Below are 19,448 nucleotides of genomic sequence, written 5' to 3'. Positions count from 1 at the left end.
GTGTTTGTGTTATTTATAAGTATGTACCAACATGCCTAGCATGGTTTTTAAAGAATGACTGCTTTCTTTTTAACTATGTATACATTTGTGTCTGTATATGGGTTTGTGCATTTGAGGCCAGAAGATGGCATCGTCTCCCCTAGAGCTGGAGTTACACCTAATATGGGTATTGGGAATCAAACTCAAGTTTTCTGCAACTGCTATATCATCTTTTTCTTTTTTTCTTTTCCTCTTTTCCTTTCTTTCTTTCTTTTTCTTTTATTTTTAGATTTATTTATTTTATGTATATGAGTACAATGTAATTGTCTTCAGATACCAGAAGAGGGCATCGGATCCTATAATAGGTGGTTGTGAGTCACCATATGGTTGCTGGGAATTGAACTCAGGACATCTGGAAGAGCAGTCAGTGCTCTTAAATAACGAACCATCTCTCAAGCTCCCTGGTATATCATCTTTTAAGCTCTGAGCCATCTATCCAACTTTTTTTTTTTTTTTTATTATTCGATATAATTTATTTACATTTCAAATGATTTCCCCTCTTCTAGCCCCCCCCACTCCCCGAAAGTCCCGCAAGCCCCCTTCTCTTCCCCTGTCCTCCCACCCACCCCTTCCCACTTCCCCGTTCTGGTTTTGCTGAATACTGTTTCACTGAGTCTTTCCAGAACCAGGGGTCACTCCTCCTTTCTTCTTGTACCTCATTTGATGTGTGGATTATGTTTTGGGTATTCCAGTTTTCTAGGTTAATATCCACTTATTAGTGAGTGCATACCATGATTCACCTTTTGAGTCTGGGTTACCTCACTTAGTATGATATTCTCTAGCTCCATCCATTTGCCTAAGAATTTCATGAATTCATTGTTTCTAATGGCTGAATAGTACTCCATTGTGTAGATATACCACATTTTTTGCATCCACTCTTCTGTTGAGGGATACCTGGGTTCTTTCCAGCATCTGGCAATTACAAATAGGGCTGCTATGAACATAGTAGAACATGTATCCTTATTACATGGTGGGGAGTCTTCTGGGTATATGCCCAGGAGTGGTATAGCAGGATCTTCTGGAAGTAAGGTGCCCAGTTTTCGGAGGAACCGCCAGACTGATTTCCAGAGTGGTTGTACCAATTTGCAATCCCACCAGCAGTGGAGGAGTGTTCCTCTTTCTCCACACCCTCTCCAACACCTGCTGTCTCCTGAATTTTTAATCTTAGCCATTCTGACTGGTGTAAGATGAAATCTTAGGGTTGTTTTGATTTGCATTTCCCTAATGACTAATGAGGTTGAGCATTTTTTAAGATGCTTCTCCGTCATCCGGAGTTCTGAGACAGGGTTTCTCTGTGTAGTCCTGGCTGTCCTGTAACTCACTCTGTAGACCAGGCTGGCCTCGAACTCAGAAACCCACCTGCCTCTGCCTCCCAAGTGCTGGGATTACAGGCGTGCGCCACCACGCCCGGCTATCTATCCAACTTCTAAAACTGGTTTTTGAACATTTAAATCTCCCAAGCTCGCCCTACTTTTGGAAAATGTATTAAGAACAAATACATTCCAATTCTTCCAAGGGTTATCATTGCTCCATGTATGAAGTTGAAACTTAATATGGCTAACAAACGCCTTTACTTTCCAGTTTTTGCCATTTTGTCTTGTTTCATTTATGCCTCTTTGTTCAGTATAGGCCCAGTTCTTCATTGTAGATATTCTATAAGTCTTTCTCTTTCCCTTTCTCCCTCCAAGGCAGGGTCTCATTATTAGTCACGGTCATTTTGCAACTTAACCCACCTCTACTTCCCATGTTCTGGAATAAAATGTATGTGTCCCTCTGTGCTGCACCCCCTTCCCCCTTTTTAAACTTTTGAGACTAGACATCACAATATAGACTTGGCTGGCCTCAGAGTTGTGGTGCTCTTCCTGCCTTTTTTTTTTTTTTAAAGCTATTAAAGATTGTTATATGCCCTTCTTTTGTACTTCTTTAACCCCTATTCCTTGTACTACTTTTAGGTTACCTATTTCACATTGTCCTTACTTATATATTTTTCTGGAACAATGAACCCATGATAGTCAAATGCTAGGTAATACAATACAGGCTGCAACTATAATGAATAGGATTTTTAACAGAAGTCAAGATTATTTAATAAATTATTTTTAAAAAGGTTTCAAAGATAGGAGGGTAGTTCTTGAGCTAGACCTCAAAGGAACCATTCCCATCAACACTAAAGTGTGTATGTGTATTCTTTTTTAGTAGCTAGCAACATAGTTGGGATTCAGTGAAACGTATATGATTATAAACATAATAAGTTTAAAATGCAAATCATATCTTAATGGTATTTTAAAATACAGATTTTATCTGTTTGCTTTGCTTATTAGATTTATAAAATCTGTGTTCAAAATCCAAGAAAAGAAGTTCTTTGTGTTAAAATACAATTTAATTCTTTATTTTTATCATTTTGTTGTTGTTGTCTGCATGTTGTGATGTACATTAATTACTTTATTGTTAGTTGGACAAAATAATTGATCAAAACAGCTTTAGGAAGAATTGTTTATGGTTCATCAATTATTTAGTTCGTCATGCTTGGTAAGGTATGATAGCTGCAATGTGACAGCAGTAAAATGATGGGAGTGGGTATGAGTCTTGTATTCTGTTTCACAATCCTTTTAGAATAGTTCCAACCACATTCCAAATTAAACTGTTTTAGAAGCACCCTCAGACATGCACAAGAGGTGTGTCTCCCAAGTAATTTCAAATTCCAGTAGATTGACAAATGAAGATGGACCTAATAGCCCTATATGAAGTTGTAATTGTTGAACTAAAACCACCTTTGATTGCTCAAAGTTATGGAGTTAGTGCTTCCATAGTTACCAGCACACTGTTTGGCATTTTATAGTACTCTGTGTTGTATTATATTTGCTTTCATGATTAGATGGCTTATCTTGATGATGGGCAAGTACTGTATGAGAATCATGTACTCATTTAGATTTCTGGCAAGTCCTTTCTAAACTGCTCTTAAACATGTTTTGTCCTTACTCACTGCCCAGTTTGAATCAGTCAGTCCTCAGCTCTCTTGACAAAATAATAACTTTTCTGGTGATTGTTGTGTATACTTACTATCATGATTCTTATCCTGCCTTCAAAGATGATAGTATATTAAAAGTATCAAATTATATAGTATACCTATTATATATACCTATAGGTATATATAGTATACCTCTAATGTCAGTTACACTTACTTAAGGCTATTTGAAAAACTCATGCGATCTGCCCATTACAAAGACATCCTTATTTTATTACATCCATCTCTGTAAACTCTTAAGGTTATACTCTTCCTAACCTGTTGTTTGATGATCCTTTGTTGGCCTTTGTTTTTCTACCTTACTAGTTCCTTGTCTCGATTCTTAATTTTCTGCCCTCATCATCTATTCTTCATGGCAGAACACTGTTTAGAAGAGAAGAATCTTATGATACCATCACTATTTCTGTAGGCACCAGCTATTCTTAGAAAGCTATTCCTGTTGCATAGTTGAATGTACCTCAAGGCATCATGGCAATCAGACAGATGTTAATGTAAGTAAGAGTTGAAAACACTCGGCAATTCTGACGTAAAAGTGCTTTTGGTTGTTTTTTTAAGAATTAGTCTTAAAGGCTATAGAAAACTTGCCATTTCTGATTTGATTTGACTTTTGATTTTCTTTCAACTAAAATCTCTTGTGAGAATCAGCCTTATTTGCATTTTGATTGCCTCTCATAAAACCTACCCAGAATGCTAAGAGCTTTGGTTGAATCCCAAGGTAGATGTAGGAAGACAAAACAATTCCATCTGGATAGGTTAATATACCCATGGCTTCCTTGTTGTATGGAAATGTTATAGTTATGAAGCAGCATTTTAATAGTTTTCATAGTTTATAGCTTATTTATGGTCATACTTTACCTGTTGGAGAAAAACTGTTTTAAAGTTTTTATTGAAATTTTCTTTTTCCACAGAACTCAACAAAAATCCAGTGGGAGGCTTTTCAGCAGGTTTAATAGACGACAATGATCTCTATCGTTGGGAAGTCCTTATTATTGGTCCTCCAGATACACTTTAGTAAGTATACTGGAACTGACATCTTCACTCCTTCAACTAAAATTAAAACTTAATTTTGAAAATTGAAAAAAATTCTAAAGTAGCAAGCAAAATGGTTATATCGAGTATCATTTCAATGTGATCATGTGTAGAGCCTTTGTGTTATGCTTGAAGCTCTAATGTCTAAAACATGTTTTTAAAAAGATAGCTTCAGAAATTTAAGCTATGTTGCTGCTGGAATAAATATGTTATGAAAAGCTTTTTCTAGTGAGGTTATATGTAACCCTCCCCCCCTCCCCCCCCCCCACACACACAGGGTTTTTCTGTGTAGCCCTGGCTGTCCTGGAACTTTCTCTGTAGACCAGATTAACCTCAGAATCAGAGATCTGCGTGGTTCTGCCCCCTGAATCCTGGGATTTAAGATGTGTGCTATGTGCTACTATTGCCTGACTGTAAATAATTTACACACACACACACACACACACACCCCTTCTATAATTTAGGATATTAATTTTTGTAAGCTTGGAGGAGAAGAGAAAATTTCATCTCTAATTATATATTTATGTGTGCTTCTGTGAGATTATGTTCATGTGAATGAAGGTGCACTAGGAGGCCATAGCTGTTGGATCCCCTGGAGCTGGAGTAACACCTGATTATAAACTGTTTGCTATGAGTATTAAGATCAAATTCAAATCCTTTAGAGGCTCTTAACCTCTGAGCCATTGCTCCAGCCAAAAGAGAAAAAAGTCCTATGCAATTTAGAGAAATTTCTCAGTAGTTAAGAGTACTGAGGTCCTAGGTTCAATTCCCTATGGAAATGATTTTCCTTCTTATGTTTACCATGCCTTGACCCCAAAGGAAACACCATAATTAAGGATGACAGTTTTACTATTTTTTTAACACCACTTTTTAAAAATAATTTATTTTTCTTTTATGTTCATTAGTGTTTTGACTTCATGTAGCTCTGTGTGAGGGTGTTTGATCTCCTGGAACTGGAATTATAGACAAGTGTGAGCTGCCATGTGGGCTCTGGGAATTGAACCCAGGTCCCCTGGAAGAGCAGCCAGTACTCTTAACTGCTTAGCTACCTCTCCAGCCCCAGTTTTACTGTTCTTAATGCCTTATTTATTAAAGAATAAGATTGCAATTTTTTTCTTTTTAAAAACAGTTCCTTTTAATGTAATTAAGTCAATTAATATCTATGTGTATGGTGTTTTGCATGCATATATATTCACTGTGTTTGTCTGGTATCTGAGGAGGTGGATGGCATGGGAACCTCTAGAACTGTACTTATAGATGGCTGTGACCTGTCCACCAATAGGTGCTGGGAATTGAACCTAGGGCCTCTGGAAGAACAGCCAGTACTCTTAACTAATGAGACATCTCTCTGGCCCTGAGATTTTTACATAGAATGTATTCTGTATATCTGTGTTTTATGACTTAAGGGAACTTTCAAGGTCTATTTTAATAATTTTATAACCTGGTCTTCACAGAGTATAGTTTATAAGACTATATTTTGTTAGTTTAGTGTTAGGACATAAAATAACTTATTAACTGACTACCAGTTGTTGAAAATGAGGCGAATGAGCTAGAGAATGATAACAGATCTTTACATCTGCAATTCTTTGGGACTGCACTTCCTTCTTGTAAGTCCTTCCCCCTAGCCCTCAAGTAGCTGTTTGAATATATATATATATATATATATATATATATATATATATATATATATATATTCAAAAAGTGGATATATATAAAAAGAAGGGCTGGTGAAGATGACTCAATAAATGTTTGCTATAGAAATGTGATGACAATTCCCAGAACCCATGTAAAAAAAGTGTAATGTAGTAGCCTGTGTTTGTGATCCCAACACTCCTGTTGCAAGATGAGAGATAGAAATAGGAGAATTAACCCAGTTATCTTGGAGTAGACATTTGGCAGAAATGAGGGAAGCTCCCTCAAAAATAAGGTGGAAAAAGAGAGGAAAAAGTTAAAGCAATGTGGGAGTTCATGTTTTACACAGTGGACAAAGGGTGGTTCATGCTTTGTTATAGTTTTTAGCAGTCATTGTTGCTCATATGTTTGTTTTGTTTTTGTTTTTGTTTTTGGATTTGGTTTTTTGAAACAGGTTTCTCTGTGTAGCCCTAGCTGTCCTGGAAATCACTCTGTAGACCAGGCTGGCCTTGAACTCAGAAATCCGCCTGCCTCTGCCTCCCAAGTGCTGGGATTAAAAGCTTGCGCCACCACTGCCCGGCTTCATATGTTTCTTTGAAAACAACATATGTTTCTTTTAAAATTGATATATTTGCATCCATCAGTTTTGCCAGTTGATTTAGGTGAATCTGGTCATGGCATGGCATTAGGATTCTTTCATAGCTGCCAGTAGCCACCGGAAACCAGTTTAGAGATAACTCCCTCACAATCACATTGTTATTTGAGGTAAACTTTATAAATTTTGCAAATCATTCTATGTAAGTAACCTGGTCTATGATCCTAACACAGTTCTGGTCTGTTCTTCATGTTTATTCTTCTGTGTTTAAAATAGTGTTTGGTTTTATTCCCTCCAGGCATAGTACCTCTAGGGGATACAGAGGAACATTTTGATGATAGGATTCCTTTACCCTTAGTGTAGCTATAAAATAATGAGAATTATTCTCCTAAACCAAGTTCTTATGGAACATTGTTTAGGAATCCAGGCTTAAAGCTTCAACTCTTAAGGGATCACTGAATTTTTTATCCTTACATGCATTTGTGTCAAGTATTATTAGTTGATCAACAAACACACACACTTCTGGGTTTTTAAAAGATAGCTACTCGAGCATGTGGTGCAAACTTTTAATCCCAGCACCATGCAGCAGGGCTCCATAGTGATACCCTGTCTCATATAAAGTCCATATAGTAAGACCATTTTAGTTAACAGCTCATTCTTTTTATTAACACCCCATTTTACTGCCCCCTCCCCGCGCACGTGTGTGAGGCCAGGTTGGCCTCAAACTCAGAAATTTGCTGGCTTTTGTCTCTTGAGTGCAGGAATTAGAGGCATGTATAACTACTGCCCAGCTTATTTTTATTATCTATAATTATGTGCTCATGTTGTAGAAATTTTAAATCCCAATCCCGAGTTTCTACCCTCCTTTGATCATTCAGTTCCTGGATAAAAGACACACTCAAACTTTGTATTTGTAATAAACCTTAATCAGCATTAAGAGCTGGGGAGATATCTATCCTCTATACTATTATTTCTGTTTCCCAGCCAATAGTCCTATTATATAATTTGCCATGTTTCTTCTGGGTTGCACTTAACTCTAACTGGCCATACAACATGGCCATTACTTCAAGATTAATCTAACTGGTGGCAGCTTCTCCTCCATTCACTTCCTTCTTTCCCTTTCTCAAGGTTTTCCTCTGACCACCAGCCCTGGAATCCTAATCCCTGCCTATGTCTGTAGGCTGTGAGCATCTTTATTTACCAATGGGAAATAACTTGGGGCCCAGGTCACATAGCATCAATTGACTCTACTTTAGGACTCTCTGGTCTTTGGAGCAATGCTAATACTAGTCTTGAGGAACCAGTATTAGCACTAGAATACAAGCAATATCAAGCCAACCCAGTACATATACAGGTCTCTGTGTAGGTATGTGTATGTGAGTGGAGTTGCTTCTCAGAGGTTGAACTTGTAAGATCTCGTTGGAACTGTGCTTGTAGTGGTTGTGAGCCACCTGACTCCTCAAACAGATCAATGCTGTTAACTGCTGAACCATCTGCCATCTATTCAACTCTGGTTGTGGGTTATAAAATGTATTTCTCACTGTATGTTTCTAAAAGTGTTGGCTGTTGGTTTGTAATGTGAATAGCAGACATGTTTGTGGCAACTTTGAATGTACTAATGAGACACTGGCCACTTTATCCAGTGCTTTTCTGAAATCTATAACTTTTGTTTAGGGAAGAAGAGACCGTGTGCCTGGGACAGGTCCTGAGAAAATAGCTAGAAAGGTGTCAGGACAAAGGACAGGGAAAGACTTTATAAATGGAAGCTTTCTAAAATGTTACTTGTTGGGGGAGATAGGTACTAGGACAATTTTATTAGAGTTTGAAAGAAAAACCTGAGATCTGGCAAACTAAATCTTAATAGCTTCTTAGTGGAGGACAACGAAGGAGAGAAGGAGAAGACCCTGCCATTTAAACTGTCCACATAAGAGGTTAGTTTACATGGCTGTGGTGGAGGGTGGGAGGGAGCTTAGAAAAAGAGTAAGGAAGCACAAAATGTTGGGGAAAAGGCCAAGTGGTAAGGCAGTGGCTCTCAACCTGTGAGGCACAACCCCTTGTGGTGGTTGAATGACCCTTTCATAGAGGTCATATCAGATACCATCCTGCATATCATATTTACATTTATGATTCATAACAAAAGCAAAATTACAGTCATGAAGTAGCAGCAAAAAATTATTTTATTGTTGGAGGTCGCCACAACATGAGGATTGCAACATTAGGAAGGTTAAGAACTACTGTGTTAGGGAAGTGTGCTTACAAAAGAAAGATAAAGGACTGGAGAGATGGCTCAGCAGTTAAGAGCACTGACTGCTTGCTCTTCCAGAGGTCCTGAGTTCAATTCCCAGCAACTACATGGTGGTTCACCACCATCGTTAATGGGATTTGATGCTCTTTTCTGGTGTGTCTGAAGATAGCTGCAATGTACTCATATATAAAATAAATAAACCTTAAAGGAAGGGGTGGATGGGGGAACAGGGGGAGGGAAGAGGGCTTATGGGACTTTCGGGGAGTGGGGAGCCAGAAAAGGGGAAATCATTTGAAATGGAAGTAAAAAATATATCGAATAAAAAAAAAAGATAAAGAAGACAAGGAAAAGCAGACAGACTTAAATGACATTTACAAGGCTGTTAATTCTAAGTACTTTATAGTATGTTCTTAAAAAGCACTTATTGACTTAAGTGCAAGAAAGTGATCTTGTAGTTATTTCAATAATGTGAAGAGGATAGACTGATTGAAAATAAGTTGGCATGGATTTGAGTGGTATTTAAATCTCAGTGATAGTGGTCTGAGGTGTTAACTCAGAGAAAGTGTTATGCCAAAATTCTGTAAAAATATGGTATGCTGTTTTGTGATAGTATAACTAACCTTCACTTAATTACTAAAGGACACTCCACACTATTTACAGTCTGTGTAATCAGTGCCTAGTACATTTAAGTGTTACTTTAAGACTGATAGTTGCCAGGGCTGTTACAGAGAGAAACATCTTGAAAAACAAAACAAAAAGATTGATAGTTACTGAGTATTTATGTAGTGTGATGGCTTATATGCTTGTTCCAAGCAGTGGCACTATTAGGAGGTGTGGCCTTGTTGGAATAGGTGTGTCACTGTGGGTGTGAGCTTAAGACCCTCACCCTAGCTGCCTCGAAGTCAGCCCTACTAGCTGCCTTCAGATGAAGATATATAACTCTCAGCTTCTCCTGTACCAGTGAGTATCTGGATTCCTGCTTTGATGACAATGGACTAACCTCTAAACTGTAAGCCAACCCCAATTAAATATTGCCTTTTATAAGACTTGCCTTGGTCGTGGTATCTGTTCACAGTAGTAAAACCCTAAGACATGTAGTTATTTTACCCATCTTCACCTAGCATAATGTTTTTAAAATCTGTATCCAATATTGAATTTTTCTAGTGCTGCCAAGAATAGATTTTCTTAGCCAGGTTTGGTGGTGCATGGCTTTAATCCCAGCATTTGGGAGGAGGCAGAGACAAGCTGATCTTTGAATTTGAGGCCAGCCTAGTCTATAGAGAGAATTCTAGGACAGTCAGTGCTACAGAGCGAAACCCTATCTTGACCCAAACCGCTTCCTCCAAGTAACTTTTCTTATGTGTATAACATTTGGAAAGAAAGGACCAAGCTCTTTAGGCAAGTGCTGGACCACTGACAGATTCTGAACGCCAAAATAGAGTTTTTTGTTTTTGTTTTTAATTGAAAAGGGGGTCTTGATATGTAGTTTGGGTTACTTTAAATTCAGTAGGCCTTCTGCCTCATACTTTCCAATGCTAGATTATAGGCATGTGCCATACCCAGTTAAGACTTTTGTGATTTAATTTACAAAAATAACAAAAGGAGGTTTTGTGCCAGAAATATGACCTTGGTTTTCAAATGTTCAGCAGTTGGTTATATAATTCCTTAACATCATGTTAATTGTTCTACCAATACTTTCTACATGGAGAAATATTTTTACTTCACTGCTACTTCAATGTCTTTTTTCGTCCCCATAGTCAAATCTTTTTATGTGTGAACAATAATAAATACAGTCTGTCTGTCTACTTTGTGATTTTTACCTATGAGTTTTTTAGTTCCTCTGTCCTAACTTGACATTGAAAGTTTGTATACTCACAAATTGGCTGCCACTAAGCCAGGTGGGTTTTTTTTTAATTTTTTAATTTATTAATTATTTTATTTATTTATTTATGTAAGGTGGTTTTTTTGGGGAGTGGGTAAAGTGAGGTAGGAGAGGCACAGGTAGATGATCCTTAGGTAAAGTAGAGGATAAGTGAATCCATTTTAAAAAAAACATTTGAGAACTAGCGTAATTATTAGAAAAACTTCTGCCTTAAAATTTTTTAGGGCAACACTATTAAGTAAATTTGACAATTACTTATTTAATTACACAATTTAGAGGGGCAGTAGCTACTTTTTAGCATGAGAATTCCAGTCAGATATTGTGAAGCTTTTGAATGAATTAAATCAACCAAAATGAAGTGACCTGGGAGAAATGAGGTACAGATATTTTGTAGAGACTTTTCTAATACCCCTTTACATATATTCTTGGCTCTTTTATGGATTTCTAGCTTTCTCAAATTCTGTCTGTCTACTTATTTTCTACTCTTATTTTAAAATGCTTATTTTTAAGACTAATTACTTTCTTTTTAATCCTTGATATCTGTGCTACCTTTTATGTTCATTCCTCCATGGGAAAAAAACAGCTTTTAAAAAAAACTAAAAAGATTGTGTTCATGTGTCTGAATGAGTAATATAAACATCACATGGGTGCAGGTGCCCCTGGAGGCCTGAAGAAGGCACTGGATCCCTGAAATTGGAGGACCAGGCAGCTGTGAGCTGCCACATGCAGATGCTGAGAACTGAGCCTTTGCAAGAGTAGTAAGTGCTCTGTGTCATTCCTCCAGCCTTACATCGTTCCTTTTTCATGGTTATGCTTTATACTAGCTTTATTTTATTTTTTTCACTTCTAGCTAATTTCTGATGACTTATTATTTGGAGGCCGGGTCTCATGTATCCAAGACTAGCCTTCAGTACCTTGCTATATATTAGAGGACCTCTGTTCCTAGTTGTCTTTCTGCTAGTCTCCTCCCATTGCCTCAGAAACTAGTTTTATTCCTTTTTTAGAGACCTTTATTTGTATTATGTACCACCCTCTTTTAATCCCCCAGCCTTAAAATCAAGAGAAAAGATCTTTCTCAGGCTGATATGGTCTTTATTATTTGACTAGGCTGGCCTTGAACTTATGAGAATCACCTTGAGTTGCCAAGCATGCACAACCACACAGACTCTCCATATATAAATGTTAATTTTTTCACCAAATTATCCCCTTCATTGTGCGCTTTACCATTTTTCCATTTAATCTTTTATGAACTTTTTCTTACTGTTTTCATCAAGTGTGATTTTCTTTTCAGACTCTGAGCCCTCAGCTTACCTCCTTACTATTTGGAAATATTTTATATTAATAGCACGCCCTAGCTCCCCACGTCCCCTTTAATGTTTACCCTGTGCATGCAGTGCCTATGGAGTCCAGAAGAGGGCGGCTGATAGCCTTGGAATTAGAGTTACAGATGCTTGTCTCTGTGTGTGTTGGGAATTAAACCCTGGTTTTCTGGAATATCAGCTAGTTCCCTCAACTGCTAAATAATCTCAAACATTTTTTAAGCAGAAAAAAGTAATAAAATCCAGTATTTATAATTAAAATTTCAATCTGTACTGAAATGTGCAAAGCACATTAAAAGGATCCCATGTCTTATATCCTACAGTTGATAACTGTTACATGTAACGTGTTGTTCTTATTGTTATTATTGCTGTCATCATCATCATCATCATCATTTGATTTTGTTTTTGAGACAGGGTTTCACTATGTATCTTTGGCTGTCCTGGAACTCACTCTGGAAACCAGGCTGGCTTCCAACTCAGAGCCTGGCTTTTTTCTTTTGAGATAGGATCTCTGCCATTTTTTCTTTCCTATATTCTTTTTAAAGATTAATTTATGTTTATGAATGCACTGTAGCTATTTTCACATATATCAGAGGACATCAGATCCCATTACAGATGGTTGTGAACCACCATGTGGAATTGAACTCAGGACCTCTGGAAGAGCAATCAATGAGTGCTCGAACTGCTGAACCATCTCTCCAGGCCCTCACTTTTTTTTTAGTATACATATATAGCAATATCTCTATTCATAATCCCACACTACAATCCTCCAAGCTCATAACCACAGTGACTAGAGACTTCCCCCAAACTTGAAGGATGAAGAACAGCATTCTGTTGAGTGTTAACATTACACATGGGCTTAAACAGACCAGCAAATAGTCAGCAGGATTGGAACCTGTGCTTGGAGAAGGGATTTCTAGTCTATTGCCTTAACCACTTGGCTGTGACCACAGCTCTGTTTCTATTTTTATGTCAGTGTACAAACATCTGTCCCCATCTTTTAAAAATTACTTATTAGTGTGAGTGTGCATAATGTGTATGTGGGTATGTGCTCCACAGCATAGATAAAGAGGCCAGGTGACAAATTTGTAGAGTTTGTTCTTTCCATCCATCTTTAAGTAGGTTTTGGTGACAGAGCTCAGGGGTCAGGCTTGTGTATCAAGTGCCTTTATTTCCTGAACCATCTTATCAGTCTAATATACACCTTTTAGAGATTGGGTCTTGCTGTGTAGCCCAGGATGACCTTGAGCTAGATATCAGGTGCTAGAATTCCATGTGAATATCACCATTTAGTCATTTTTGCTTCCTAAGGCTGACTTGATTTCTTCTAGCTGTATGGACAGTTACTTGTGAGTTGCCATTTGGGTGCTGGGAATCAAACCTATATCCTCTGCAAGAATAAGTACTCTTAACAATTGAATAATTTCTGTAGTCTCCAGTTAGCATTCACATAATTCATCTGCTCAGGGATTGCTATTCACAGTGGACTGGGTCCTCCCATGTCAGTCATCAGTCATGACAATCTTTCACAGACATTATCATAGGCAAATATGACCCAGAAAATTCTTTAATGGAAGTGTTCTCCTTTCAGGTGGTTCTAGGGTCAAGTAGATAATAAAAACTAACCAAGACACAAGCCATTTTCAGAGTGTTACTGGGTAGTACATTAGATAGTACAGACAGAGTATCAATATTGCAGCATTTCCATTCTGGAAAGTTAGTAGTATAAAACCTCTCTGGGAGACGTTTTTTATTTATTACTGTCCTTCTAATGAAGTTTTAATATATGATGAAATGAACAAACGAGATAAATAGAAGTATGGCAATCTGATACCAGAAAGGGAAATCACAAAATATATGCCTAAACTTTAAGATGAGAAAGAGGTCTGGGTATGACCAGAGCATAGAAGAAAGATTATTTGAAACCAATATAGAAAATTCAGCAAATTGAATCATGTAGACAAGATTAAACTTCCTGAATTTCATTTGAAGACATATACTGAAAAGACTTTTACCATATCACCAATAATCTGATCTGGACACCTCTGTTTCCAAGTGTTCCTTTTAGTTTTACTAATTACCTGAGAGTTTAGCAAAGCAGAACTTATAGTAGTTTATTAAATTGTGTATTTGTATTTAGGAAACTAGTATTTTTGTCTACCTTTTTTGTTGGCTTATCATCTGTACCCTTTTATTTGTCTGATTGAGTACTTATAAAGAATAACTTAAATTCATGAACCTGGTTTTTCTTTTATTTTTTCAGTGAAGGTGGTGTTTTTAAGGCTTATCTCATTTTCCCAAAAGATTATCCCCTCCAGCCTCCTAAAATGAAATTCATTACAGATATTTGGCCCCCAAATGGTAAGTTTTCTAATTTTATTTTCACATTTGCAAGTTTAATGATCTGTCACTAAAGATTTCACAACTATCTCAGTAAAAGTGCTAAGTGATTTTATGGTTTTTTTGTGCATATGGTCTTGTAATTGACTCTAAATACAAAGGTTCTTAGGTACTTTCCTTCCTTCCTTCCTTCCTTCCTTCCTTCCTTCCTTCCTTCCTTCCTTCCTTCCTTCCTTCCTTCCTTCCCTTCCTTCCTTCCTTCCTTCCTTCCTTCCTTCCTTCCTTCCTTCCTTCCTTCCTTCCTTCCTTCCTTCCTTCCTTCCTTCCTTCCTTCCTTCCTTCCCTTCCTTCCTTCCTTCCTTTCCTTCCTTCCCTTTTCTTTCTTTTTTCGTAGTTTTCTGCTTTGTTTGGAGATGAGGAGTAGCAGGCTTGAGTTCCAGATCAACATGGACCTCACTATGTAGCTAAATTTTGCCTTGAACTTTTGGTAATCTTTGTGTCTTAAGTTGCCAATTGGTCGGCTTACAGGCAAGAGCCACTACCACACTCTGGGAGTGTTTACCTAGCATGCACAAAATCTTAGATTTGCTCTTCAACATTGCATAAAATGTATGTGGTGATGATGCAAACATGTACTCTTCTAGCTATATAACAAAGAAAGTTGTAAAGGTGTATCCCAAAATCTTATAGATTGCAGAATTATTTATGTTAGCTAAAAAGTTATGGCTAAAAGTTAGCCATAATACTAGTGCCTATCAGTTGATGAAAGTAAAAGCAAAATACTGCATATACATATAATGAAACGTGATTTGATTTATAAAAGTGTTTGGTATGATTTGGTAACAAAAAAGTGAAACCAGATGCCTTTGGTATCTGTCAGTGTCTGCCTTCACATGCACGGCCATACACAGGCATATGTTCATACATGGAAAATAAATATTTTTTTCAAATTAACAAACAGATGGAAGCAATCATTTAATAATTCCACTTATGAAATTTCAAGAATATGCAACTCTGAAGAGTATATTCATGGTTGTTTAGGACTGCTGGACAGCTTGAAGGGGAGAAGGGTCAATATAGATTATAAAAGAATTTGTGGGGGTGGTAATGATGACAAAAGTTCCTAAAAATGTGTGTGCTTTGGTTGTATAACTGAGAAGTGTACTATATAGAAACAATTGGATTGTATGCTTCAACTAGATGAATAATGTGTTGGGTGTTAAAGTTATTATGGAGATAGCTGGTAAAATTGTTCAGTGAGTTAAAGTTCTTGCCATGGAAGCCTAGTAATCTGAGTTTGATCCCTGGAATCCATATAGAGGTAGAGATCGCATTCCACTAAGTTATGCTCTGGCCTCTGCACATGGTCTGTGGCCTATGTGTTCATAGATACACACAATAATAATAATAAAATAATTTCCAAAAACACTACATAGCAAATAGTAATTTGTGTAGCTTAGATGTATGTCAGTTTAGACCTCTCTCTCTCTTCTGTTGTTGGTTTTTACTTGTTTGTCATTTTGGTTTAGTTTTTTTTTGTTTGTTTGTTTGGTTGGTTGGTTCTTTTATTTTTGAGACAGGTTGTCACTGTAACATTGGCTGGCCTGAAATTATGTATGTAGATCAGGCTGGCATTAAACTCAGAAATTATCCTGCTTTTGCCTGTCATGTGCTGGAATTAAAGATTTGTACTGTCATGCCTAGCTTTCATACAGGGTTTTCAAGTGGATTTAGTATTAGAAATAAATCCATTTGTAAAGAGCAATGAGATGAAAGGGAAAAAATAACAGACAAAACATTGTATGGGGAATTAAGAGCATTTTGGCAAAATAAATGTAAATATTAAGTGTACAGCTAGCTATAGAGTTAATAATTAACATCTCACAGAGAACATAGTTGTCATTCAACATACTTTTGGAAACGTTGCTTAAATCAGAGATCACTAGAATTTAAACAGTGTCAGTATAGAAGAACTTTTGTCTTGAATAAGACAGCCATAATGGCATCAGTGTTTATTTCTGATGACTATATAAATGACATATTTATTTTAAAAGTGTGATTCGGCATGATTCTAATTTTGGTCATTCAACTTGGAATGCATTCTACCAACATTTAATGATGAATCTTGAAGACATGATAATTGAAATATGACAAATTTAAAAGAACAAAACTGATTGTGTGATTCTGCTTCAGTGAAATATTTAATTAAAATAGAATGGGGCATTTTAGACACTGAAGATTTAGGGAAAGTAAAGAATTTGTATAGGCAATTTGATTTGAGGAAGATGTATAGTGGTTGTAATTGTGTATCATTGTGATTTTTAATTCTTAACTGAGAAATGGAAAAAATTGTAATTTTATTTGCTATATATAGTACAATAAAAATAAATTTCATGTCAACAGATATTAATCTGTTAATTAATGAGATAGATATTCTCATTTTTGAAGTGACGTGTAAAATTAAAATATTTTAAGATTCTATAGCTTTAAATCTAAAATGATTCAAATTTAAATGACTAGTAATTGTTTTTGTTTCTTGAGACAGGGTTTCTCTGTGTAGTCCTGGCTGTTCTGGAGCTCACTCTGTAAACTAGACTGGCCTCTAACTCTTAGAGATCTTCCTGCCTCTGCCTTCTGAGTACTGGGACAAAAAACATTCACCATTACTGTTCTACCAAATGATTGCTTTTTAAAAGTAATTTTCTTTTAAAATTGTTATTATTATTATTGTGGTGTTTGCTTATGTATGTATGTATGTATGTATGTATGTATGTATGTATGTGTGTATGTATGTATGTATGTATCCACCCATCCTATCTATCTACCTATCTATCTATCTATCTATCTATCTATCTATCTATCTATCTATCTATCTATCTTATCTATCTATCTATCTATCTATCTATCTATCTATCTATCTATCTATCTATCTTATCTGTCTATCTATTATCTATCTTATCTATCTATCATCTATCTATCTATCTTATCTATCCATCTTATCTATCTATTATCTATCTATCATCTATCTATCCTATCTATCTATCCTATCTATCTTATCTATCTTATCTATCTTATCTATCCTATGTATCTATGTATCTATCTATCTATCTAATCTATCTTATCTATCATCTATCTATCTATCTTATCTGTCTTATCTATATATCTTATCTATCTATCTTATCTATTCTACCTATCTTATCTATCTATCTTATCTATTTATCTATCTATCAGGTCTTATCATCTACCCTTGGCTGGCATGGAACTCAGAAATCTGTCTGCTTCCACCTCCTATATTATGTGATTAAAGGCATGGGCCACCACACTATATTATTATTAATTTGTTCTGTGTGTATGGGTGCTTTGCCTGCATGTAGGTGGGTCCTTGTATATGTGTACCTGGTGCCTCAAGATCACAAAAGTGGGTTTTGTATATCCTAGGACTACAATTATATAAGGTTGTGCTGCCACATAGTTGCTGGGAATCAAACTCAAGTCCTCTGGAAGAACAGCGAATACTCTTAACAATGGAGTAATCTTAACAGACCCATTAATGATTTGGGGGTTGGGGGTTGATACAAGGTCTCATGCATTCCAGGCTGGCCTTGATCTTGCAGCTAAGGATATCCTTGAACTACTAATCTTTCTATTTATGTTTACCTCTTGAGTGTTGAACTTATAAATATGTGCTGTCATGACTGGTTTATAGGATGCTGGATGTGGGACCAAGGCTATGCATTCTGGGCAAGTCCTCTTTTCTCTGAGCTACATATACCCTTCAGTTCCTATCTTCCAAATCTTGATCTTAAGTAGATTCCTTCTGATGGAATTATATACAATTATTCAATCTCATTTTTTCAAAGACAGTTCCTTATTTTGTAAAACGTAGTGGAAAACAAAAACAACATTTTGGGCTGAATGTTACAATGTTTAATACTGTTCCTTTTTTATTTGTTAATTCCATTTTGTTGGATTTCACAAGCCATGGGAGTGGGTTAAGAAGAGAAACCTCAGTTAAAGGAAAGTTTCTGTATAAATCAGCAAAAACATGAGTTTTTGATTACATGTGAAGAGTAATTTTGCTTTACAGTAGGGCTTCCAAAAGTACTTGTTGGATTGATTAATTTTATATCCCTTGACATACAAACACCCACCCTCCCTCCTTTCCTCCCTCCCTCTTTCTGTTTCTGTCTCTCCCTATTCCCTCAGTCTCCCTGTGTTCTTTAACCATGAGTTGGGATAGGAAGATTGCTAACAGGGACAGTTAAAACTCTTTCAAAACAACAGCCAACCAAACAAGCATACATATGTTATTACTGATTGAAATCTTTTTATACTCAGAAAATTTATTTATTCCTACTTGTTTTGTAAACTTCTTCAAGTAATAATAGTATTTTTGACAGAAGACATTTACTGTGAAAAGTTACTTTTATTAATTGCTGATATAATTATTTGAATATGTTTATAGATTAACACTGTAGGATTTTTTGAGAATATTTACTTTTGGATAAAATAGTGCAAAGTGAGATATAGTTGTGTCTATCTTTATCCCCTATAAAATTGAGGATATTTCTGTATTTCTACCCCCACTGACTGTTACTATATGGAACTTGCATTTAAAATGAGTTTGTGAAGTAGATTATGAGTATCACTTATTTATTTTAAAGCTTTTGTTATTGTGTATATTTATGTTTATGAGTGTTCTGTCTGCATATATGTATGTGTACCATGTACCTATGGATGTTGGAGAAAGGTGTTGGCTCCCCTGGAAGCAGAATTACAGATGATTGTGAATTGCCTTGTGGGTGCTGGGAATTAAACTTAGGTCCTCTGCAAGAGCCCCAGTGTTATTAACCACTGCAACATCTCTCTAGCCCCTATTTTATTAATTTTAGTATGTGGATGTTTTGCTTTTATATATATATATAAATGTCATATATATATATGTCTGTATACCACATGCATGCCTGGTATCCACAGAGGCCAGAAAAGGGTGTCAGATTCTCTGGGACTGTAGGGTGTGAACTCTCATGTGAGTTCTCAGAATCGTACTCTGGTCTTCTGTGAGAGCAGCCAGTGTTTCTAAAGATATATTTATTTATTTTATATATGTGAGTACACTATATCAGACTTAGGACATACCAGAAGAGGGCATCATATCTTACTACATTTGGTTGTGAGCCACCATGTGGTTGCTGGGAATTGAACTCAAGACCTCTATAAGAGCAGTCAGTGCTCTTAGCCGCTGCCATTTCTCCAGCTCATGGCCAATGCTTCTAATCACTGAGATATCTCTCCAATGTGTGTCTTTCTTTGAGTCTGTTAATTTTTATTATTATTATATCACC

General features: G+C 36.4%; 1 protein-coding gene across 4 annotated transcripts in view; it reads left to right on the top strand.

Annotated features, from left to right (window-relative positions):
* The window catches only part of LOC127685016 (ubiquitin-conjugating enzyme E2 pex4-like), a 144,137-nt gene that overhangs the window by 88,768 nt on the left and 35,921 nt on the right, over positions 1 to 19,448 (top strand). For 3 of the 4 annotated variants that reach the window (XR_007977777.1, XR_007977776.1, XM_052181749.1), the window contains 3 exons: positions 3,970 to 4,072; positions 11,098 to 11,202; positions 14,027 to 14,124. Coding sequence is in view for 1 of the 4 variants with exons in the window: in XM_052181749.1 (XP_052037709.1) it covers positions 11,168 to 11,202; positions 14,027 to 14,124 (133 nt within the window). In the remaining 3 variants the exon portion in view is untranslated. The remainder of the gene's footprint in view (positions 1 to 3,969; positions 4,073 to 11,097; positions 11,203 to 14,026; positions 14,125 to 19,448) is intronic. The other variant, XR_007977778.1, reaches the window with a different exon arrangement.

Source organism: Apodemus sylvaticus, chromosome 5 (genome assembly GCF_947179515.1).
Source record: "Apodemus sylvaticus chromosome 5, mApoSyl1.1, whole genome shotgun sequence".
NCBI lineage: Eukaryota > Metazoa > Chordata > Mammalia > Rodentia > Muridae > Apodemus > Apodemus sylvaticus.
Note: the sequence above shows the minus strand (reverse complement) of the source record. Positions and strands in the feature narration are given on the sequence as shown.